We start from the raw sequence: 20660 nt of genomic DNA on the forward strand, positions 1-20660 counted from the left end.
GGTAAGGACCGTACTACAGTGCTCCCTGATTACGAATAAAACCCACTTTTCATCACAAGACCATGAGCTGAAAATGCTTTAGAGCTGAATTGGTTCCTAAAAATAAGCCAAACCCATTGATGAAAGGCTTCTCCCTCTCTCTCTCTCTCTCTCTCTCTGATTTTCAAGAGTTACTGGACTCTCAAATAAAAAGAAATAACTTTTGTCCTTGTAATAGAACCCAGACTGTAATTGCATATACTTTGATAACCCAGTTGAGAATCCATTTTGTTATGGAACTCCCTTCACTTAGGAATTCAACAAGGGAAATATTTTTCAGTTTCACTAGAATAGTAAACAATAGCACTTGAGAAATTTACAAACACTGAGCCCTTCACAGCCCAAAACAAGACAACTATTCCCCACATTGCTCATATCAAATAGATGAGAAGATCATGACACTGATATCAGCGCAAGGTCCCTACTGCCCTCTTGTATGTGAACCACCTCGCAACCAAGAGATAAGCTCCCAAGTTCAGCACACTCAATATGGCCAAGAGCCAAAAGAAGTAGTGGAGATGACCCTTGTTCAAGTTGTCTGGTATCCAGCCAAGCTTCCCATGCCTTGTGGTCACATCAGTAACAATGGTAACAAGTAGAGTGCTCAAATAGTTTCCTAGTGCAACTGTGGTAAGGGAGATTGCAGAGGACAAACTCCTTAGAGCATCAGGTGCTTGTTCATAAAAGAATTCCAACTGCCCAATAAAAGTGAACACCTCAGCACATCCTACAAGGAAGTATTGAGGGACCTGCCAAAATATTGACATGGGCACATGATCAAGGTCATAGTAGTTGTGCCTTCTCACCATTCGGAGTCTCACTAGCTCCAGAATGCCAGCAGACAACATGGCAAAGATGGAGATGACAAGACCAATTCCCATCCTTTGGAGTTGGGTAAAACCGTTTTTGTGGCCAGTGAATTTTCTGGCATATGGAACAATGATGCGATCATAGATAGGGACCCAGAATATAACACTGATGGTGTCAAAGATGGACAGTGAGGCTGAGGGGATCTGAAAATGAGGGCCCATGTGAAGGTCCATAGTGTTGCCTTGCAAGACAAACAAGGTGCCCATCTGACTGTATACAGTTGAAAACATGATGCCAGTGGCCCAAATAGGAAGCAACCGTATGATGGCCTTGAGTTCCTCAACTTGGGTAACTGTGCAGAGTCTCCATGGATTCGCAAAGCCCTTTATATGATCTGTCTCTGTCTGCACTGCTGCTTTGTCAAGGAAACTGAGCAGGAAAAAAAAAACTAGTTAGAGACTCAAACTAGTGGCTTTCAAAACAAGAAACAAATGCACCAAAGAAAATATGCTCAAAACTCATTTTCCATGAAAGTATAACTAAAGCCCAACCATTGACATTTGGTTTGCAGAAATCGATTCAATCACTTGATAAGCCATAGAATCTGTAGAACATTCTGTAAGGCAAGGAAAGTGTCTTTGGGCTTAAAAGGTGAGTAATAGGATCTATTATGATATCTTGCAAGAACACATGATGACTTGGTAGAGTTACCAATGACTCAGGGGAATTGGAGTCCTGAATAAAATTTAGAAGTAATTTAAACTTGAACAAGTGCTAGGAATTTATCCTTATTCATTGAACTCAAGGATAAACTTGAACTCATAAAAAGTTATTAGCCATATATCCCAAGTCTCCTAAGTCCTAACCATGGTTTCATTACAGTTACCTGAATTGTTCTGTATAATCGAGTTTGCGACTTCCCTTGACAACAGATTCCACATCTGCAGTCTCATAAAGAAGAGACTTGTCAGATGGCACTTTAACTTGAAATTTCCGAAAGGATGCAACCACCACCTGGCAGAAGCGTGTCAGGGGGCTGCCCCCAGGCTTCTGGTTCCGATACAACCGGGTACCAGAGAAGAAACTCATAACTGCAATTGCCATTGCCACTGCTGGGATGCCAAATCCCCATCCCCAGCCAACATTCGTTTGTATCCACACCAGAACAGAGGCGGCGAGGAGGGCACCAATGTTGATTGAAAAATAGAACCAATTAAAGAAAGAACTCTTATATTTCTTCTCAACCTCATCAGTATCATCAAACTGATCTGCACCAAAGGATGAAACACATGGCTTAATCCCTCCTGTCCCCAGAGCAATCAGGTAAAGCGCGACAAAGCAAACTGCACTTTGTGCCTCCGTTGGGTGGCAAACATCTTTTTCACAATTTGGTTTTAATCCACGGACAGATGCTGACAATGTCAACAATGTCATCCCCTGCAACCAATGAAAGCTTTTAGTACTTTTCTTTTTTTGGAGAGAAATCAAGGCTTATCAGAAAATAGCATGTTCAAATTCCACCAAGAATTCTAAAAATACAGAGGGTCAACTCAACTTTTCAAGACCTGGTTTGAGTTAAGAGGATTTCTTGATTTGTTTAACAGCTTTAGTTATAAAATTTCATCCAGTGCTTGACCAAGATGCATTCTCAATATTTAAACATTTTAACAAGGTTTTGATTAAATCTCTCTTACACAAACATAGATGATGGAGAAACTGGCAATCGTCCAGTATCTTCCCAAGTAAGAATCTGCTAGAAAGGCTCCAATCAGTGGTGTGATGTAGCATGTGCCAGACCAATTTGTGACATTATTTGCTGCAACAACATTATGTTGGTGGAGTTGAAATTTGAGATAATTCACCAGATTGGTGCTCATCCCATAGTATGCAAGTCGTTCACAGCATTCATTGCCTGTTAAAAACTCAAAACATAAGCATCTTCCAATGACAAAATTTCAGAGCAAGAATTGGAGATGGATTTTAATATCCAGTATGAATAGCACAAGAAAATACCTAGGATATAGGGGCAAGCCTTCCAGGTTCCTGTTTCCTTTTTGATAGCAGGTTTGTTTCGGAAATCTGTTGTGCCATCTTTAGTATATATATCTTCCTCTGCCATGGTTTCTGGAGATAGGTTAAGTTCTTCAATCAGTTTTCTAACTTGGTACTTCACCTACAACTTCAACATTTTGATGCCCACAATCATCAGAAGTCCTAAAAGGTAACAGTGCCAAGCACATCGAGTATGCATCAAACTCAACCTCTGGCCAATAAATGGTGAATGACTTATCACCTTATGAACATAGATAAGTGCCATTAGCTTATGCAAGTAAGATAAACCAGAGTTGAAAATTTTCCAAGCACATAAATATGTCATCGTAAATAAATACCTATAGCAGGTGTTATTTATAGTTGAAGATTTGAAATATCACTCAATAACTCTGTATCAGAACCTTCAACTGGCAGAAATAGCATATAGCCCAACTACTTGGTAGGACAGATTTACTTATAAGCAGAACTAAACACTTAGTTAAAGACTTCTACTCTCAGTCCCATATAAGTAACAGAAGAAAATTATCTGATGATGGTGAGACTAGGATGCAGACTTCTATTGTAATGTACCAAGAGTACATGAGTGCATCTAAAAGATGACAGAGCTGTGAATGAAGCCTTTTTTAGAAATAACTCTGCCACCATCCATAGCCAGAATTCAAAGCCCTTGTGAACATGGATCCTGAATTGGATATGGTACCGAATAGAGCAGAATGAAGAACAGGGTTCATGTAGCCAACCCCATAATAGTTGAGACAAGGCTGGTTGAGTTGAAGCTTTCTTAAAGATCCTTAAATGTTTCAAAGAGATGGTGTCAGAGGTCGAGGAACTTCTATAAAAAGGCATTCTCCAAAGGATCCAGATAAAAATCAAAATACTGGGTGAGGTTTATGTCCTATTAATCCATAGATGGAGAGTTTTGTCAATTGACCGGAAGTCTAAAAATTCTTGAACCTATTTGATCTTTACAACACAATAAAAGGCGTTCTACTTGCAAGAAATCAGATGTGTAACGCTAATATCAAGTGTTAGATAAGAACGAAAAAAAAAAAAAACAGAAAATGAAGGGGAAGAAGGTGGAGGACGGAGCCCAAAAATTTCTTGGAGAAGTGGTGGTAGTGAAACCCAATTAAGAAATGATACATCAAATCAACCTCAATTACATAAAACCCATAGCTTCCACACTTGAAATTATACAAAGGTAAAACAAAACTACAAAACATTTTGGGTACCTCCATAACCTTCAAATCAGCAGATTTGTTTTCATTACAACACTAATCCACCGAACAAGAATGAAGAAAAAGGACCCTTACCTAATGCAAAACGTATGTGGAACTTGAGTGTATCAGAAGAACAGAGGAACAACCCAAGTAGCCACAGGCTCACAGCAATGCCTTAAATCCACTTTCCACAAGTGATGCTATTGGAGTTGAAAGGTTGGTCTACTTTTCCGATAGATATTTCGTGTAGATAAAAAACTGGTGGTGAAACAATATAAGAAGACTTTGGCGCGTCAACAAAGACAGGCAAATTATTGGGCAAGTAGAGCAAAAACAACGTTCGCAGAGAGAGAGAGTCCTGCTAGTGGTATCCAGAGTCCAGAGTCTGAGACTAATAAGATCCGGAATCCGTGTGAACGGAAATCCAGATATGGGCTCCCCCGGGATTTGACAGTATTAGCTGTCCACTGTCCTGATTCCTCAATTAAATAGAAGACCCCCATCGAGATTCCAGATGAGAAGTTTATAACAGTAGAGTCATTTTCAATTTTCAAGCCTTTATTCTTCTTGCTGTCGCCTTCGTCATTGATGTCATTTATATCTAATTCCCAGACCAAAAAGCAAAAAGTTGGGGAGAAGATTACCAAAGCAAAAAAGGAGGCCACGATTTTGGAGCTGAGTTATCTGGGTCATTACAGTATCAGAGCAATGGGCTCACAGCTCACTCGCATCACATAGGAATGCAAACCTAAATTTTCAAATCCGAAGTCAAATTTCAACATCATCTGAATTCTGAAGCATCACAGTTCCCACTATAAAGAAAAAAAAAAAGATATCGGTATTATGTTTATCTGTTACCGAGTTGTAGGTTGCGTGTAACTCTGAAGCTGTTTTGCTTCAAACCAGCCCAAGAAAAACAAATATAATTATTAACAATGACCCAAGCATGAGAACATAACAAAGGATCAGAAAACACAAGACGAAACACAAGGTGAGAAGCAAATGGCGTTTGATGATGTCAGAGCTTCAATGGTGGCTTCCTTAATGGTGTCAAGGCTTCTTTTGGTTTTTTTCTTGGAGACAGTAAATCAGTCATGGCGTTTTCTGGGGTGTGAAAGGTGGTCAATGCTCAGCTGGTTCCCCTTTAGAGGCTGAAGCTAATGCCCTTTTTGAATTGAAGCTATGTCATTTGTCAATGATCTAGGATTGGCAAAATGTCTATAGCGAATAGGATAATCAGACTTTAGTTATTTGTACTTTTAGGAGAAAAAGAGAATTGCCACCATGATATTCTGTTTTTATGTAAAGATATCAAGGTTTTTTGTGCAGATAAAGCCTTGAAAGTCCACTGGGGCCTTTGTGAATCAAATGGAGCTGCCAGAGGAGGTCTGAGGATGGAATTTTAATTCAAGAATGCCATTCGGCTATTCCTTCGTGACTTTCAGATGTTCTGTGTTTGGATATTTTTAGGTTGCAGCTTGTTAGTGGTTTGGACTTTGGAAGCTTATGGTTCTTCTGGAGTTGGGTGGTAGTTAGTACTTGGTGGTGGTTTGTTTTCAGGAACTCGGCTTCAGTGAGTGCAAGGCCCATTCGAACAGTCTTTAGGGCCTTGCATTGGGAATATCTCCACATGAAATAAAGTGTAATAGGTACGGAGATATTCCCAGTGCAAAACTGAAAAGGCTGTGGCTTATGTTTTTGTTTAACTGTTCTCTCTGTGGTCTGTGCTCTGTTGTAGCTCTGTTTCTGTTGAATGAAAAATTATCAAATAACAATTATTTGGGAAATCAATAAAAATTTCTGTAGGGGAATAGACAATAAAAAGGTATTATTTTTATTGGACCATTTTTTAGACATCCCTATATTTCTACATATTTATCTTTGCTTCATGGAGCTATATTATACAATGGGGTAGCTTGGATCCCAAGTGGAGACTACAAATAGTAATTAATCTTCCATTAGCTACTGTTAGTATGTTCATTTGGGAATGATGATGTGACATCCTAAATGTGAAAGGTCATGGTCCTATAGCTTTTTTTTTTTTTTAATTTCAAAATCACCCCTAAACAGCTCTCATATCAACCTTTTAGAAATGGGACAATTTTGACATTTGCCTTTCATCTTCTTTTCATTAATAAGGTTGGACAGATGTTAGGGTCAAAAACATCTTTTCATTCTCCTATATAAGAAAAACAGTGATAAGTAATGAATTGCAAACGATAGGGGTATTTTAATAATACACAAACTATGAGATAGCTTTTAATAGGAGTGGCCACCAGTCGAACTCTTTACGAGTTATTCGAGCTTGGGTCGGTTTCAATCGAACTTCGAGTCGAGTTCGAATATATATATATATATATAATTATAAAAAATAATATAACAGTTTTTTATTCGAGTTGAGCCGAGTTCGAATAAATATATATTTATTTATTTATTTAATTTTACTTTATAAAACATTTTTTCTTAAATCAAATTCGAGCCAAGCCGAGCTCAAGTTTAACAGTTTTTGACTCGAGTCGAGCTCGAGCTCAAGGTTCTAGTTCGAACTGAACTCGATCCTTGTACTACCTTGGCGAGCCGAGCTCGAACCTCATACTATTCACCTCAGTTCGACTCAAATGCACCCCTAGTTTTTAGTGACCAGAAAATGGAACAAGAGATGGGTTATAGAAAATACATGAAACTTTAAGGAGGTGCCTAAAGGAAAAATCCAAACCCCAAAGGTATCATGGTGAGTAGACCTGTTCACGGGCAGGGCTTTGGGCCCAACTTTACAATTATCTTGGGCTTGGCCTTTTGGGCTGGGCCCATTAAAATTTTGGCAAAAGCCAAGCCCAAGCCCAGCCATGAATAGGTCTAATGGTAAGCAAGTGGGTATTTGGCATAATCTGGTGAACGCTTAAATGATTAAACCCTGGTTGAACCAGAAATTTTTACATATATTTAAAACATACATTTAGGGGGCACAGGAACAAACTTATGAAACCTCAAGCTTTCCATGGTATGGTTAGTGGGCCTCACATGCAATGTTAGTAAAACAGGGACACTTTTCGATTCAATGTCTGATCACTACAATAGGCCCCTAATAATTAGGTCACATTTGGTTTGCAGGAATAGGGGTCCGGAATCAGAATTAGAATGAATCATTTGGAGTCTAATTGTTTGGTTGGACAGAATCAAATTCCCATTTCCCATTCTTGGGTGGAATGACATTCCCCCATGCGAGGGAACGATTATTCCCTCCCCCTCTCTTGGGAATGAAACACCATTCTAGCGGATTCTAATTCTCGTTTCAATTTCAATTTCAAAGGATTTTGATTCTGAAGACCATTCTGATTCTATTAATGAATAGAAAGATCTCCTTAAAGTCTAATAATATTTTGAGTCTATAAACGAAAATACACACGAAAATGTAAAGTCGTTTCTTTTATTCAGACTATTATTTATTGCTTAGTATGTTGTTGGCATATGCATAAAAGTGATGCATTAATGACATTAAATTATCTATTTTTTTTAATATTAAGCTTCAATTTCACTTCATTCACACATGAGAAATGACGACAGTACAAACTACAAACCATTATCGCAATTCGCAACAAATAATATACAATTGTCTTTCAATTTCTATAGTGTAGAGAAAGAATCGCTTAGATCATGAAAATGAAAATTAATAATAATATTAATTTAATAATTTTAATAAATATTTGTGAAAATTTTTAAGAATTAATACATGTGTAATTTTTATTTTATGTACAAGTTTGATGATAATGAAGAATCAAATGAAGATTGTTTAACAATATTTAGGTCATAGAGAATTTAAGCAAAATTACTTTTTTTTTTTATATAAACAATACATGGATGGATTATTTTTGTTTCATCACATAAATACATCCATTTCTTCTTATTTTTCTGAGAATGAAAGCGAAAAGTATTCCATTAATGAAAACCGCCAAATAAATTTGGCTACTAATGCGTTTGACCTTGACCATAACGCAAGGGCGACTATTTTAATTATTTTCAGTCTGAGTGGAGCTAGCAAATATCGGATCTAACCCGCTCCATATCATGCCCCAGTTTAATCAACCTTGACGTGGATCATTTATTACTTGAATAAATGGAATCATCATGACCAAAACACCACCTAGTCAATGGAGTATGGATTGGTAATGATAATTTTTGTTTTTGTTTAAGGGATAATGCTGGTTGTTTTTAATCCTTTAATAATAAAGCCTCCTGTCCTATTGGTTGGATCTCCATAATTCTAATGAAGTGGACATCCCTCTTATTGATACCTTGCTTCTCTTTTACAGCATAAACCGTTATGTGAAGGTGACAGAGATCCAATTCCAAGTTAGGGTCCAGAAGAGATCTCTCTCTCCAACTTTGGTTGTCCAATGGACGGCCTCTACTTCTACAGGGTTTGATGCATTAGTTCATGTTGTCATGCTTTCATCAATGTTATTCTTACATGAATTTCATACATACTATAAGACTGGGAAAGCCCTATCAAACGGTAGAGGTCCCCCACTCTCCCCATGGGGTGCATGTGTTGTGGGGCGTGCCCTATGGGGCATCTTTGTAAATTCCACTCTCCCCATTTGTTTTCTTCTCTCTTAATTTGTCCCACTCTAGTGTGGTTAATGGGCCGATGATATAATCACCGAGATGGGTCACTTGGAATTCGGATTTGGTCTTGCAGCTATGTATTGAAAATACATTCTGATAAAAACATACAAATATAGAGATATTCTCAATTCATAGCTTCAAAGGGTGGTGAGGACAGTTTTTTTGAAATCAAATCTAACTTAATTCCATCAGTTGGTTGATTGGCATTCCTTTGAGTATATATAAAAACACATTATCAAACCTATATAATTACATGCTCTCTATAATAGATCAAGGTGAACAGGCCCCTTATACATCCTATTCTGTTCTCACCCCTTGATCTACTGTAATATTTAATGCCCAGAAAAGAAGAAGAAGAAGAAGAAGAAGAGATATGGGATTAGTGTCAATGTGAACCCAATTAGTGTGAAGGGTTGAAACTATCATCAGGCGTGAGAGTGTGAAAGGAGGCAAAGGATACATCATGTTGCTTTTTAGGCAAAGTTTTGTTGATGAAGGAGGAAGATAAAGTTGTCATGGGAGAAGAGAGAGAGACGTGAAGAAATTATCAACACCACATGTGAGATTCTCTTCTCAGTTGAGTCAACAGAACAAATATGTAATTAAACAGGATTCCCAGCTTTTATTTGGAGCAACTAAGAAAGGTCTACCAGACTGACTTGAGCTGTCTATAGTTAATTTGAAACTTAAACAAGTATTGTCTTCAATTTTGTCCTGCAGTCTGAGCCAATTGAGAAATTGGAATAGGACTTCAAAATGACAAGGTCAATTGCATGTACCCACTTGTTCTTTCAGATGCTGATTGATTGGACATCAAACCTAAATTGTTTAGTCACTCTGGCGCTTGATTAACTTCTAAACACATAAGCATGCATGCTCAATCTCCACTATTGTTTGGTTTTTCTGATTTGATTTGTTTTTTCTTTGTTATGACTTAGGAGTTAATTCAAACATAAACTGCAATAATGTGGTTTTGATATTGTTTCTCAAAACAAAAATATGAAAAACATGCCATTGATTGTAAAACTGTTTTTTTTTTTTTTTTCAATCATATAATATATCTAATCTTCTTTCATAAATCATATGATAGCTAGATCCAGTCTACCCCCTTCAAGACCCTAAATAGCTAGAATCAACATTGGGTAACCATGAGGTCTCATCTTTCAGGCAAAGCAGTTCCGATATGCAATGTGGCCAATATCATTGAACCAGAGGTGATAAGGGAATTAGGGATGTGGATAGGTTATGTTGGATTAAGTACAAGTTTAACTTAGCCCGAACTTGACCTAAAACCACTTCAATCCAAGGTCCCAAACCCATCTAATAATAAAATGGGTATTTAACCCGATCTGCTCCGTCCCATAAATAGCACCTCTGTACTCAGCAAAATTTATATTTACAAATGTTTCATCACTAGCTGCTACGTAAGGGATCAGCTTTGGCATGAGCCAAATTCAACCCAAATCCGGATCTAGCTTGAGGTTGACCCGACCATGACCCAATAAAATCAGGTCAACATGAATTTACCACTTAGCCTGATCCACTGACATCCTAATAACGCCCAACATATCAGTTAATTTCATACCCAGCCCACTTAAAACCAGGTCTGGCCATGCACTATCAAACCTGAAGTATAGACCAGGTTGAATCTAAAAGCTCAAAATGCTATTCATCATCTTGTTTACCGTTCAGTTGTATTCATTGGCATATAAGTATGGGCGCTTAAATAATTTTTTATTACTTCCACCGATTAAAATGTTATTATAAGTCAACTCAGTTCAGCCCATTATCAACCTTAAAGACTGTGTTTGGTTTGAAAGTAAAAGGTAAATTATAATTGACTAATTAAAATAAAATATAGGAGAAGTTTTTAATAAAATAAATTTATAGGGGAAGGTTTTATGATTGTAAAAAACTTTAGGGGAGGTTTTTGTATTTTACCCTTAAAAAAATCCAGAACTATTTAAATGTTATAACGAAATTATATACATATTTAAAATATCTATTCAAAACACAAAAAATCAGTAGATTTAAAAATATTCATATTATTAATAAATTAATATTTTTACAAAATTCATCATGAAATTTTGTAGTAACAATATAAATTATAATTTTACAAATTATTCAATTTAAATGTAATTCAAATAATAAAAATTTAATATTAAAAATAAAGCATTATTTACATATTTCAATAACTAAAAATCTTAAAAAAAATTAAAAATAGTTATATAATATGACAAAATATTTAATATTACGTAATAACATTAAAATAAATAAAACTCAAATAAAGAAAACTTTTAAATATTTTACATATTATTTAAATATTTAAATAACAAAATATTTAACATAAAAAAATAATAGTTAAAATAACGAAATTATGTAATAAATTTAAAAAAAATCTTAAATGTAGAAAATTAATTATAATAGAAATCATAATATTCATATTAATAATAGTTTAATATTTTACAAAATTAATTACGAGTTATGTAATAATAGTACAATTATAATTTTATGGATTATTAAATTCAATAAATAATTAATATTTTAACAGTTTAAATACCAATATTATTTTAATAACTAAATAATATGGTAAATAACTAATTTCACTTATATCAATTAATAATTATAGAAAATAACTACCAACAAAATTATATTTATTAGTAATAATTTTACAATAATAGTGTATATTCATTATATATTTATATATACTATAATTAATATTGATTTTATTTTTAGTAATTATTTATTGTTTTTTCTATAAATACACTTTCAATAATTATTTATAAATGTATTTTTTGTTATTTAATAGAAAATTATCAATAATTATTGGAGATTAAAAAACTATTATTTAACTTTTGAAACTTAGTTTATTGTATTTATTGTATTTTTGTTATAAAATTGGCATGGGTGAGGAAATGGGGTGTAGTGATTTATAAGAATAAAACTAGTAGGGCAAGGAAATAGGCACCCAATCCCTTTCCCTGCCCCATAGTTAAGACACTCTACCCCATCCCCACCCCGTCCCTAGTGTCATGTGAGTTCAAGGCAAGGTAACCACTCCTCAATGTTGGGCGATTTCAGGGGCAAGGCACCCCACTCCTCATCAAGGATGGAGAATCATCGAATTTCCCTGCCCTGTCCCCATTATTGGACGGGTTCAAGTAGAGGTGTAAATTGGGGTCGTGCTGGGCCAACACGACACGACCCACATGTGGAAATGCGAGTCGTGTCGTGCTGGCCCACAAGGCATTCCAAGCCGTGCCTCCCTCCTCTAGGATAATTTGGGGGGTCGGTTCAGCATGGCCCACGGCTCGAGCCCACACAGGCCCGTGCTATGCCATGGATCAGGTTGGTCTATGGGCCAAGCCTTGGGGCAGGCCATGACACCCACCAAGCCAAGTTAAAGGCAAGGCACCCACTCCCCGTCCGAGGTATTTAAAATTGGACCAGATAGGGAACCGTTTTGGGGTCAAACATTCTGACTGTTCGGTCCGAACGGATGACCCACTCTAACAAAAAAATAAAAAATTAGAAAAACATAAAAAAGGCTAAAAACTATTGCCCGGGTTAACGGTTCGATCACCCAGGTTAGCGGTTCACTAACCAAATAAAAGGTTTTTGGACAAAAAGCGGTTTTGAAGTGAAACGATGTTCGGTTCCCAATTTTTCCAGTCTAACCATCTGGTTTGATCCAGTTTTGAAAACACTGTCCCCGTCAACCCAATATTCAATTTGATGATAGAAATGATCGAAGGGATATATTGAGTATCAACCACATGGTAAATTTCTAAAAGTAGACTAAATTGTCTTTAATATTCAAAAATATAATTTTATGAAAATTTTGAAAAATTTATTGTACTTGTGTAATTTTGAAATTTTATTTAAATTTTTATTAAATAATTTATTTTCTTTTTAAATGGTTTACTTATAGAACTATACTAATTTATCTTATAATTTCTAATATAAACTAACCAATAATTTCCATTTTCCAATATTGTACTGATTTATCTTAATAATTTTTGTAATTATTTGTTCAAATTATAGTTTTCCATTTCCCATAGTCATTTATCTTTAATAATTTGTAATGAAAATTACATAATTTTTCAATGGTTTTCTAAAATCTATAAAATGTAATAAACTTTCCTAAAATTTCCAAAATATTCTAATAATTTTCATTAATTATTTAATGCATTTTAAACAAACTTTTAAATACTTTATATCTTTTAATTTCAAAAATGTTCTTTTACAAAAATGTAGTTTTATGACTAACAAAATTACACTAATTTATCTTTTATTTTTTAATATAAATTAATTAATAATTTCATTTTCTAACATTATAGTATTTTGTTCCCCCATTTGTATTTGGTTATTAAATATAATAACAATAATAACTAAAATTTTATACTTTTTTATAATTGTTAAATGTAATTCTTAATTTTATAGAAATTAGTTAAAGAGTATTCAATTTCTATAAAATGTTGTCAATGAGTTAATTAATAACAATATTTATTAATTTTTAGTAATTTACTAACCATATTTATTAACTTTTGGTAATAACATTATTTAATACTCATTGAATATGGGTGAGATTATATATTAATTGTATTTAACTATTTATTAATTAATATGAATATTTTAAATGAGTGAGAGTGGATATAGACTGAGGGAATGGATTTTAGGAATTGATTAGGGAGTGGGGCAACATGATATTTTCCTATTGGTTTAAAAGAGATACCTTGGGAGAGAGATTATACGAATATTTTTAGGTAGTTGGGTGACATGGCTTAATCGGAGTGGTGGGAAGGGGAGATGAGAGAAAGTCAAAGAGAATGTGGGGTGGGGATAATGGTGCAAGGAGAGTTATGGTGACGGGGACCCATGCTTTGTTAAGCGAAAGTTAAACAATAAACCCAAATTGATACAACCCAAGTTGGTGGGCTTTCACTAATGGTCAATTGGTTTCGAGTGACAAACTACGGACTTGACCAGATCGATTTGGTTGGTGAAACAACCTGCAAACTGAACTGAACTAATGATTGAACACTCCTAATTTCAACTAAATTTATAGTCTAATCTCTAATAAATAACAATAGTTTAATCTCCAATAATTATTGAAAATTTATAGCAAATGTACACAATCTTTGAAAATAAGTTTATAATGAAAATATAATACATATATAATAAAAATACAATAATTACAAAAATATAATAAATACTGAAAATATACTAAATTTGTAAATAAATAGTGTAATCTTAAACAATACTTTAATCTCTAATAAGTATTAATCTATAAATTATAGAAAATATATAATTACTAAAAATAAATTTATAACAAAAATACAATAAATATGATAAATTAAATTTCAAAAGATAAATAATAGTCTTTTAATCTCAAATAAAAACAATAAATAATTACTGAAAATAAAATAAATATTAATTATAGTATATATAAATATATAATGAATATACACTATTATTGTAAAATTATTATTAATAAATATAAATTTGTAGATAGTTATTTTCTATAATTATTAATTGATATATGTGAAATTAGTTATTGAAATAATATTGCTATTTAAATTGTTAAAATATTAATTAATTATTTAATTTAATAATCCATAAAATTATAATTGTACTTTTATTACATAATTCGCTATTAATTTTGTAAAATATTAAATTATTATTATTATGAATATTATGAATTCTATTATAATTATTTTCTACTTTTAAGATTTTTTTAAATTATTACATAATTTCGTTATTTTAACTATTTAAATTTTTTCATGTTAAATATTTTGTTATTTAAATATTTAAATAATATGTAAAATATATAAAAATTTTCATTTTTGAGTTTTATTTATTTTAGTTTTATTACGTAATATTAAATATTTTTTATATTATATAGCTATTTTTTATGTTTTTTTAAGATTTTTAGTTATTGAAATATTTAAATAATGTTTTATTTTTTAATATTAAATTTTTATTATTTGAATAACATTTAAAATGAATATTTCATAAAATTATAATTTATATTGTTACTACATAATTTCATGATGAATTTTGTAAAAATATTGATTTATTAATAATATGAATATTATTAAATGTATTGATTTTTTGCGTTTTGAATAGATATTTTAAATATGTATATAATTTTGTTATAACATTTAAATAGTTCTGGATTTTTTTTAATTGAAACTTTCTTTAGATTAATATAGATAAAAAAGTGGGGGAGTGGATAAATAGGAATTAGGGATAGCTTAGGAGAGAATCTCTCTACTAAATTAGAGATCATTTAAGAGATAAACAAGAATTAGAGATAATTTAGGAGATAAATAGGAATTAGATACAATTTAAGAGGAAGTGGGGGAAGTGGTGCCACTTGGCTAAACATTAGAAAAGCAAATCCCTTTTTCTTTATGGTTGTTAGAAATAGTTAAGTATATGTGATTTCTTTATTAGAGAGAGAGAGAGAGAGAGATTAGTTATGAAAATTATTAAAAATTTCTGAAAAATGTTCTACCAAAATTATGAAATAATTATTTTAGAAGTAATTCATTATTTAACAAATATTAAATACTTTAATAATTTACCAAAAATTAATAAATAATATATTATTTAATAATTTTCTATTATTAATAAATGTTCAAAATTTTAACGTTTAGTGTAATTTACATTAGTCATTGTAATTTAATAAATTTTCATTAAATTTTTAAAAATAAAAATTTATTGATAATAGATATTACTAATTAGTGATGGCAATTTATATTTCATATACTTCTTGTAAGAGTATACAATTGTTAAGCTAAAAATAAACAATAGAAACATGTAAGAGTATATAATTATTTTATATAATAATTAATAATCATTTATATTTGATATACTTCTTTTAATAATTTTTTTTACAATACAAAAATAACAATAATTAATTTTAGATAGGGTTGTCTATCAAACTTATTGATGGCAATTTTCCCCATTTCCACAATCCCCGTGGGGATCTGCCCCGAATGGGGTGGGGATGGGAATGATTTTCCCCCGCGGGGACGAAGATGGGAAAATTTTCATCCTGGTTGGCGGTGACGGTGTGGGAACGGGGATAGCATTCCCTACCTCGCGGGGACCTTGATCCCCACTGCATGGGATCGCTACTAATATATGTATATATACGCATACATTTATATGTATATATGTACACATACATTTATATGTTAATATTTTTAAAAATATGTTTGAATCTTTTCTAATAGGATTATAAATTTTATTTACTTTATTTTTAATTTTTAAATAAAAAAGCATAAACATAATGATTGACATTATAAAGAATCACGTGAAGTGGGGACCCCCATGGAGACGAGGATAGGGATAACTTTGCCCCCATTAGCGAGGATGAGGATGGGGACGTGGATGGGGAATTTTGTGGAGATGGGGATGGGGAGAGGCTCCTCGTCTCTACCCTACCCCGTTGCCATTCTGAATCAAATTAATGAAATTGACCAACTCGATTTCTAGTATTTTCAGTCGGTTTTGGTTTAATAATTTCCCAACCCAGTTGCGTTGGATCACTTTCGCTTTGGCCATTTGTAAACTAATAAAATCGACTGACCTAACCATAGATATATATTAACATTTTATATTTTAAATATGTTTTGTAATATTGGAAAGTGGAAAAATTCCAATATTTCTTAAGCTAAAATAGTTTATACCATAAATTTAATTTTTAAATTTATTCTTTTAATAATGCCATTATAATTTTTTTAAATTTAAACTTAATTTTTAAATTAATTTTTTTAAGTTTAAATCTTTTGAACTAACTGACCAAACCAAAAAATTGACCCAAATCAATATAACCTGAGTGACTAACCCCCAACCTAACAATGTCAATTTGGTTGGCCAAACAACCTACAACTAAACCGAACCAATCTATGAACAATAGTTTAATCTCCAACAATTGTTAAAAATTTATATTGAAAATTCACAATAAATTAAATTTAAAAAGCTAAATAATAGTAGTTTAAACTCCAATAATTATTGAAAATTTTATATTAAATAACAAAACAAAAAATATATTTATACATAATTATTGAAAATATATTTATCACAAAATAATAAATCATTATTGAAATACAATAAATATTAATTTTAGTATATAAAATATATAATAAATAAATATTAATTTTTTAAAATTATTATAATAAACAATAATTTTTTTGAAAGTTGTTTTCTAGAATTATTAATTGGTATAAATGAAATTACTTGTTTACAATATTATTTATTTATTGAAATAATGTCATTAATTAAAATTTTAAAATATTAATTTCTTATTGAATTTAATAATCCTTAAAATTATAGTATTATTAATACATAATTTTATTATTTAAAATATTTCATTGTTTAAAATATTTAGTGATTTAACTAAATATTTAATATCTTAATCTATTTATTATAACTAAAAGTTATTCAATAACTATTTAAAATATATTATTAACTAATTTAAAATATTAATTTTAATATTTTTTTATTTAAATAATTTATTGATAAAAGATATTACTAATTAGCGATGACAATTTATATTTTATATACTACTTGTAAGAGTATACAATTGTTAAACTAAAGATAAACAATAGAAACATGTAAGGGTATACAATTGTCTAAACTCACCATCACTTTTCATCATTTCTCTTAAACTCACCATAACTTTTCCAAACGTCCAGGGAACCCCATGTCAATGGCTTTTTGCTTTCCAAAACCCACCATCCATTAGAATATCGTTAGTGTTCATGGACAAAAATTGCCCACACCAGCATAAATATAATTTTTATGACTAAACTGCCCCTAAATGGCATGCCAGCCTTATTAAACGACCAAGGTGGACAACACCGGAGGCCAAAAGAGTAATCCAAGGCTAGAAAGAAGCTGTTGAAGGAGGGAGGTGTGTCTTTCTAGTGACAAGAAGAAGAAGAGACTAAAATAGCAGTGAGACGTACAAGATCTACATCTTCAATGTGGTGAACCTGGTTCATCCCAACATCGCCTGCATACTCATCACCACCGCCTCCTTGTTCCAGAGGCGCCCCCACCACCACTCTGAAGAAGAACCTTCAGCTATTTAGTGGGAGATCATGCGGTGTAAGGAATGGAAGATTTCAAGCTTCCTTGCTTGAAGCTCCTATTCTGTGGGAGATCGTGCAATCCTAACGTACAAGATCTCATCACCACCGCCTACATACTCATTCCCACCGCCTCCTTGTTTCAGAGACGTTTCCGTCACCGCTCTGAAGAAAAAGCTTCAGCTGTTTAGTGGGAGATCGTGCGGTGCCAGGAATGAAAGATTTCAAGCTTCCTTGCTTGAAGCTCTTGTCTTGTGGGTTGGAAGGCTTTGCATCTTCTATGCTTGAAGATCTCTGGTTTCTCCACTCTTACCCCTTTCTCTCTCCTCTTCCTTTTTTGAATGATAAAGATAATAATCGTTCTCTTATTTGTTTAGTTTTCCTTCTAAATTATTTTGTGTTTTTTTTTTCACTAGATGCGGACTCAAATACTACTTTTAATAATTTTTTACAATACAAAAGTAACAATAATTAATTTTAGATAGGATTTGTCTATCAAACTTATTGATGGCAATTTTCCCCATTTCCCCAATCCCCATGGGGATCTGTCCCGAATGGGGGTGGGGATGGGAATGATTTTCCCCCCATGGGGACGAAGATGGGGAAATTTTCATCCCCGTTGGCGGGGACAACACGGTGAAGGGGAGAGCACTCCCTGCCCCACGAGGACCTCGATCCCATCCCATGGGATTGCCACTAATATATGTATATACACACATACGTTTATATATGCATATATGTATACATACGTCTATATGTTAATATTTTTAATTAACATACTAACATAGGATTGTAAATTTGAATATTTTCTAATAGGATTGTAAATTTGAATATGTTTGAATCTTTTCTAATAGGATTGTAAATTTTAGTTATTTTATTTTTATTTTTTAATAAAATTAAAAACAAAAACATAATGGTTAACATTATAAAGAATCACAGGGAGTGGGGATCCCCATGGAGACGGGGATGGGAAGAGGCTCCTCGTCCCCACCTTGCCCCGTTGCCATTCCTAATCAAACTAATGAATCTGACCATCCAATCGGCTTTGGTTCAACAATTTCCAAACTCGAATGCGTTGGATTAGTTTTGCTTTGGCCATTTGTAAACAGAATAAAATCGAATGACCCGACCATAAATATATATCAATATTTTATATTTTAAATAGATATTTTTAATACAAGAAAGTGGGAAAATTCTAATATTTCCTAGGCTAAAATATTTTATATCATAAAATTTAATTTTTATATTTTTTTAACAATGCCATTCTAATTTTTTTTAAATTAAAATTTAATTTCTTAAGTTTAAATCTTTTGAACCAACCGAGCAAATTGAAAATTGACCCAAACCAATATTACCTGAGTGACCAACTCCCCAACTTGACTAGGTCGATTTGGTTGGCCAAACAACTTACAACTATACCGAACCAACCCATGAACAATAGTTTAATCTCCAATAACTATTAAAAATTTATAGCAAAAATATATAATAAATTAAATTTAGAAAGCTAAATAATAGTAGTTTAAACTCCAATAATTATTGAAAATTTTCTATTCAATAACAAAACAAAAATAGATTTATACTTAATTATTAAAAATATATTTATTACAAAAACAATAAATAATTACTGAAATACAATAAATATTAATTTTAGTATATATAAATATATAATAAATACAGATTCAGTTTTTAAGTTATTATTAATAAATATTATTTTTTTGAAAGTTGTTTTCTAGAATTATTAATTGGTATAAATGAAATTAGTTATATATATAACATTATTTATTTATTGAAATGATATCATTATTTAATTTTTAAAATATTAATTACTTGTTGAATTTAATAATCCATAAAATTATAGTACTATTAATACATAATTCTGTTATTTTAGCTATTTAAAATCTAATTATGTTAAATATTTCATTATTTAAAATATTTAGTTATTTAACTAAATATTTAAAATCCTAATCTATGTATTATAATTGAAAGTTATTCAGTAACTATTTAAAATATATTATTAATTGATTTAATAATTATTGAAAATATATTTATCACAGAAAATAATTAATAATTACTGAAATGCAATAAATATTTATTTTAGTATATATAAATATATAATAAATATAGATTATGTTTATAAATATATCATTAATAAACATTATTTTTTTGAAATTTATTTTCTATAATTATTAATTGGTATAAATGAAAGTAGTTGTTTACAATACTGTTTATCTATTGAAATAATATCCTTATTTAAATTCTGAAACATTAATTAATTTTTTAATTTAATTATCCATAAAATTATATTACTATTAATAAATAATTTTGTTATTTTAACTATTTAAAATCTAGTTATGTTAAATATTTCATTTTTTAAAACATTTAGTTATTTAACTAAATATTTAAAATCTTAATCTATTTATTATAATTGAAAGTTATTCAGTAAATATTTAAAATATATTATTAATTGATTTAAAATATTAATTTTAATATTTTTTTATTTAAGATATTTAGTTATTGAAATATTTAAATAATATTTCGTTTTTTATGTTAGATTTTTATTATTGAATAACATTTAGATTGAATAATCCAAAAAAAGCATAATTTTTATTGTTTGTACATAATTTCATGATGAGTTTTCTGAAAAAGTATAATTATTAATAATATGAATATTATTAAATCGATTATAATTATTTTAGTCTTTTTAATAAATATTTGAAAGTTATTATACAATTTTGTTAGAATATTTATATAATTCTTAAATTTTTTAATTCAAACTTTCTCTATATAGATGTAGATAAAAAGTGGGAGA

At 31.3% G+C, this 20660-nt stretch overlaps 1 protein-coding gene across 8 annotated transcripts; it reads right to left on the bottom strand.

The window, feature by feature from the left end:
* Positions 1-265: 265 nt before the first annotated feature.
* Positions 266-4908, bottom strand: LOC148870759 (protein NRT1/ PTR FAMILY 8.1-like). Of its 8 annotated transcripts, none has more exons than XM_088971243.1 (5): positions 4215-4908; positions 2863-3028; positions 2544-2761; positions 1736-2286; positions 266-1278 (listed from the first exon to the last, which is right to left on the bottom strand). In XM_088971243.1, exons 2-5 carry the CDS (start codon positions 2966-2968, stop codon positions 447-449), a joined length of 1707 nt encoding a protein of 568 aa, XP_088827369.1. In that variant the 5' UTR covers positions 2969-3028; positions 4215-4908; the 3' UTR covers positions 266-446. The 8 variants fall into 8 exon arrangements, with proteins under 8 accessions (XP_088827369.1, XP_088827367.1, XP_088827373.1 ...); XM_088971241.1 differs by having other exon boundaries at positions 2863-3142; positions 4215-4837; XM_088971247.1 differs by having other exon boundaries at positions 2863-2973; positions 4215-4603.
* Between the last annotated feature and the right edge of the window lie 15752 nt (positions 4909-20660).

The sequence above is a fragment of the Nelumbo lutea genome, chromosome 2, assembly GCF_056320005.1.
Source record: "Nelumbo lutea isolate HS-2025 chromosome 2, American lotus-T2T, whole genome shotgun sequence".
In the NCBI taxonomy this organism is placed as follows: domain Eukaryota; kingdom Viridiplantae; phylum Streptophyta; class Magnoliopsida; order Proteales; family Nelumbonaceae; genus Nelumbo; species Nelumbo lutea.

Coding starts and splice junctions, on each gene's coding strand:
- LOC148870759 (XM_088971243.1), bottom strand. CDS start 2,968: ATGGCAGAGGAAGATATATATACTAAAGATGGCACAACAGATTTCCGA. Junction 2,762..2,862: donor GGCTTGCCCCTATATCCTAG/GTATTTTCTTGT, acceptor AGTTTTTAACAG/GCAATGAATGCTGTGAACGA. Junction 1,279..1,735: donor GATTATACAGAACAATTCAG/GTAACTGTAATG, acceptor TTTCCTGCTCAG/TTTCCTTGACAAAGCAGCAG.